At 35.3% G+C, this 5,402-nt stretch overlaps 1 protein-coding gene across 1 annotated transcript; it reads right to left on the bottom strand.

Annotated features, from left to right (window-relative positions):
- Window positions 1-246: 246 nt before the first annotated feature.
- Window positions 247-4,561, bottom strand: LOC126705529 (probable protein phosphatase 2C 63). The gene is made up of 4 exons (XM_050404584.1): window positions 4,032-4,561; window positions 2,831-3,204; window positions 1,163-1,399; window positions 247-878 (listed from the first exon to the last, which is right to left on the bottom strand). Exons 1-4 carry the CDS (start codon window positions 4,309-4,311, stop codon window positions 603-605), a joined length of 1,167 nt encoding a protein of 388 aa, XP_050260541.1. The 5' UTR covers window positions 4,312-4,561; the 3' UTR covers window positions 247-602.
- Between the last annotated feature and the right edge of the window lie 841 nt (window positions 4,562-5,402).

Genomic DNA, 5,402 nt, shown 5'->3' with positions numbered 1-5,402 from the left:
CCTTTCAAGTGCAAAAAACAGAACCCCCACGTAGCACACTAAAGTTGGCATGTTTTAATATTTCCATATGAAGTGTCAAACTGGTCCACACTCCACAATCGACAATAGTACATGTTTTGTACACAGGACAGGAAGGGCTTAGCATGCACTCATGCCCTACAACTAGGAACTGGTTCACCAAACAATCCCAGGAGCTGTCATGCCTTGATCATTTTGCTGCAATTGCTTACATGATCCTCACACGAATATCACAAGGAGACCATGACGATTAATAAAGTAGATAACTGTTATTTAGTTACAAAAAATGGTACTCTCATGGTGCTTTCACTATTCTGGTATTCATTTATCATCACCTCAAACAAGGCAAAATCAATAACAAAGTGAATTAAGAGTCACAACTTCACTTGCATATGCCATGACAGCTTGTTCCCCTCTGCATCCATCAAGCTTGATTATCTACAGAACTGTACCTTTTTCTAATGAATGTTTCCATCCAAGGTAAAAAAAGAAAAAGAAAAAGAAAAGCGCTTCCCTCACGTATTCTTCAATTATTATGTAATGATAACCTTAGTAAAATATGTTGTCAATCAACGATTGTTTCTTTAGAAAACTGGGTGCAGCAAATCATCTTCTTCCTCATCTGCATTTAGGGAATAAATGTCAACTGGTGCACTGGTGCAGCAAACCGCATTGTGCTTAAATCTAGCACTTGAGGAACCATTTTGCTGATGCTGATCAAGGTAAATTACGATAACAGTGATATCATCATGGAAATGACGTCTTATTCCCTTTTCAATTTTCTTTATGTCATCATATCTCATCTCTCTCTTCTTTGCAGCCTCCTGAAGGGCAGCTCTCACCAATCTCTTAGCTATTCCCTGCATGTATTAGATCAATGAATGGAATTGTGTCACACATGTAGTCTAAGCCCAACAATTTACATGATCATATTACATGCTCAGGTGCCACAATGATTAGAATTGAACCATTTTATTGGAAGATTTCCAAGGTATTCCATCAAACCAAATATTAAGATGAAGACCAACAATGACAGGAGTATATTAGGCACATAGTTATAGGACAAACTAAAAATTTCTTGAATCTGAACCAAGATTATTGGTATAGATCAGTTAAAAAAAATAAGTTTAAGATGGGCACTTACAGTTCTCGGACTTTTGAAAACAATGTCTACTGCTGCTTCATCACTTAATTGTTCCCAAAGGCCATCTGATGCAAATATCAGAAATAAATCTTGTGGCTTAAGCTTTCTAATAAGAATAGAAGGTTCTGCTGTCATAACTGGTCGCCTCAAAGGAATGGGGTTTCCAAATTGCTGGAAAATTGGGTCCCTGTTAAACTCAGGTTTTTTCAGATAAACATCGCCAATAGATCTCGAAACCTGGAAAATATATATATATATATTAGAGCTTCCTTCATCAATCACATTGCTTAAAGTCATGAATCAGCTATCTGATATTTTGAAGTAAAAACAACCAGAGCAACAAATACACATTTCACTCCAACTTATATTATATAAGGTACTCAAGAAATTAAGTTCCACATGCCCAAAAAAGTTGAATAGAAAGGAACCATGATGAACTCCCTTAGTCACATAGACCTTAGTACTATGCTTCAGGGGGTCTTCATGTACATCTCATGCATGGAAGACACGGTACTTTTTAACTTAGCTGCATGAGATGCTGAATCAGAAGCAGAGAATAAGATTCCTGGAAGAGGATGGAAGATATAAACCCCCTTAGAACAACTCAAAAGACATATCTATAAATGCACACACGTGCGTGTGTGTTTTCTTCTTCTTTTTCAACATGAAAAAAAAGGAAACGGTCCAGAAAAATGCAATGAATGTTGGATATAGCATGATATGGTTATAGTTAACTTGTGCACTTGTCAAATGTCAAAGACACCTATTTAAATCTTATCAAGAAAAGAAATACCTATTTAAAAATTATCAAAGACAGTTTTTGCCTTTAACAACTATTTGTATTCTACCGGCCAGACTAATAAGCTCATAAGCATCTTTACTTTTTGGGGGGTAGAACCTTCAATTCAAAGGGTGGTGCACATAGACAAGCTTGTATCTTATTATCTATATATGCATGTGTGTGTGTATGTGTGTGTGTTTTTTCCTTATTATTTTTTTTCTACATCAAGCAAAAGGAAACAGTCCAGAAAAAAGCAATGGATATTGGATATTGCGTGATATGGTTATAGTTACCTTTTGCACTTGTCAAAGATACCTATTATATATTTAAAAAATGATCAAATACAGCCTTTTGCATTTAACAATTATGTGTATTCTACTGGTCAGACTAATAATCTCATAAGCATCTTACTTTTTGGGGGTAGAACCTTCAATTCAAAGAGTGATGCATATAGACAAGATTGTATCTTATTATGTAATGGTTTCTTTAACACTATCATTGAGCATACAAAAGATACTGCTTTCCATTTTTCTCATATTATAATGCAATAATAGAAGGAAGAATATGATTATTCTATCAAATAACACCAAGAAAAACCACAAAATTCATCCAAAAATAATCACAGTCATATACAAGTTCTTCCTGACTGCAACAACCTTATTCTGACCAACTTTGAAAAATTCCTCTCAAACAGACTCGACCCAAGAGATTTGACTGCTGAGAATGATCTCTAGCTTAAAGCTACTCAGATGATAGAAGATGCTTGAACAAATACATGCAACTTTTTCTTTATCAGATGTACAATATTACCCAAAAAAAAAAAAGGAACAGTCTTCAAATAGTAAATATATTAGCAAGAAACAGAAATCACAGGTACCCCATCATACCTGAATTATGCCCTTAATCCGCCAAACTCCACGGGTATACACCACAATATGTGAATCATCAGGATGAAGTGCTTCCAGTTCCTTCCTCACCTCCTCAAGGGCCACATTATGATCATTCGACAACCGTTCTGCCACCACTGAATTTTTCTTACCCTCCGAATCTCTCCGGCCAAGAACTGCTCTTGAATCCCCAAGATTTGCCACATACAATTCATCATTTGAAATAGCACCAACAAGACAGCATGACCCAACTGAAGCAATTTGTGGCCGTGCCGGCAATGCCCTCTTCACCAAATGCAAAAATTCCTCCTCAGTGGCATCAAATGCCTTCTTTATCACATCCACGGATAATCCACCTTGTTCCTTAGCGAATTCTACCATCAAAACAAACAACTGAGTATGAGACAATGAGGGCCTCAATGTACCAAGGCAAGTTCCAACTGTTCAATTGGTTGCCAAGAAAATGAAGGAAAACAACAAGAATGCCCAACTCATCTTCTTATTTTTTTCCTTTTTCTTTTTTTATTAAAAAAAAAAAAAAAAAAAAAAAACCAACCATCTAGCATTAAAATTAAAGAAAACCCAAATCAATTTAGAGCACCATCTGCAGAACAGTAAACACTTGGTGGAATCTGTTCCCTTAAATTGTCAAATATCCAAAACTTCATTAAATTTAGAGGTCATTCTTGTTTTACTACAATTCAACATCACACAGGCCCTATCAAAACAAAACAAACAATTCGTATAGTTCAATGAACCAAAACAACAAAAGCCCAAATCAACCAATGAAAAATAGTTTCACTACACTCAAACAGGTATGAAGTTCTCTAACTTTCTCACAAACGAAACAAACACTTTCCCATAGTTGAATGAATCAAACAACAAAAAGCCCAACTCAACCAATCAAAAACTTTCACTACACCCAAACAAGCATGAAGTTCTCCAACTTTCTCACCAATCAAACAGAGCTTAGCTAAACAAAAACAAACACTTCCCGTACGAATAAAACGACAAAAACCCAACTCAAGCAATCGAAAAAATTCCAAATTTTCTCGATCCTCAACCCCCGAAGACCCAAAATAGAGAAAAGAAATGTTCAAGTCCTTTCCTTTCCCTCATATCCCAACCAAACAAAAACACATATCTATTTACAAAATATACAAAAAGAAACAGAATTTTGTTAGAGAAAAGAGAATTATACCATGGAGATAAGGAAAGAGGCGTTTGTTGACGAATCTGGAAGCTTCAGGACCACCATGGCCATCATAGACACCAACGTAGGTAGCGGACGGTGAAGTAAAGACCTGGCTTTGATCTTCAAGGCTAGAATTGGCTTGAACCACAGCGATGGAATAGTCCCCAGATGCGTGTGGCTTAAGGTCTGTGTGCCATAGAAGACCATCGCTGCCACCACCACCACACCCACAACCTATTCTCCCAAAGCACCGCTCAAGTGGCCTGTAACATGAACGCAACATCATCGATCGTTGTTGGTCTTGTGTTTCTCAGATTGTTGCTATGTGTTTTGTGTAATCTGTGTCAGTCCCAGATAGGAAAACAACAACAGAAGTAAGTCTATGGAGTTTGTGTTGGGTTTGGTTTGTTGAATATGGTTTTTTTTTTAGGTAGGTTTGGAAAATGGAATTCTAGAGAGAGAGAGAGAGAGAGTGTGTGGGGTTAAAGAGAAAGGAAAGTCTTGAGGAGATACCGCGTCAAGAGGGAGGAGGAGTAGACTCATCAATGACGCTTTTATAGTTTATAGTTCACTCTACGCGTTTTCAAAAAGAGAGAAAACAATGTATTTTCACTTTTCCTTTTTGTTTTTGTTTTTTTTGAAAAGTATGACTTTGGGATCGTTATTTTTTAAAATACTTATATAGATGAAAAATTGTATGAAAATATGTGTAATGTTGTTTAAAAATTGAAAATTATTACTTAAAATACCATACCAAATAGCCCTTTTTATTTTTCATGGGGTTGTGGCACTTGCTTTGTATGGGGTTTTGTTGGAAAGGCTTATTAGTAGGGAGTGAGTTAGTTTAATTGGTAAAATTTTGGTAAAGAGAGTGTCCCGCCTCATATTGTGATTTAGGACAGTATCTTCCTTAAGTCAGTTTGCTTAAGACTTAAGTCTATAGTCAATCTACTATCAAAAAAAAAAAAAAAGTCTATAGTCAATCTAGTGCACTAGACTTTATATCATATGAACAAATGTTCAAAATATGTTACTTATCGGTTTTATATTGTGTCTAATACACAATAAGATTGGGTCTAAACCTTAATTCACCCAATTTTTCACCTACTCCTTAAATATGTATATAAAATTTTGTTTTGTAGTGGGTCAAGATGAACCATATACAAGGAGAGTGGAAAAAAAAAACCATAACTTTAGTATGTTTTATAGTCTTTATTTTTGTACAGTTTTATAAAACCTTATTTTGTAAGGTATTATTTTTGTCAGCTTTTAAAAAATAAAAAATAAATAAAGAAACAGTTTTTTATTATTATTAATGTAGAAAGTTAATATACAAAATTCTAGAAAGTTGCTAACTATTTCTCTTTCGGGGTAATT

This window comes from Quercus robur, chromosome 11, assembly GCF_932294415.1.
Source record: "Quercus robur chromosome 11, dhQueRobu3.1, whole genome shotgun sequence".
Lineage (NCBI taxonomy): Eukaryota > Viridiplantae > Streptophyta > Magnoliopsida > Fagales > Fagaceae > Quercus > Quercus robur.
This window is presented reverse-complemented; position numbering and strand designations above follow the sequence as displayed.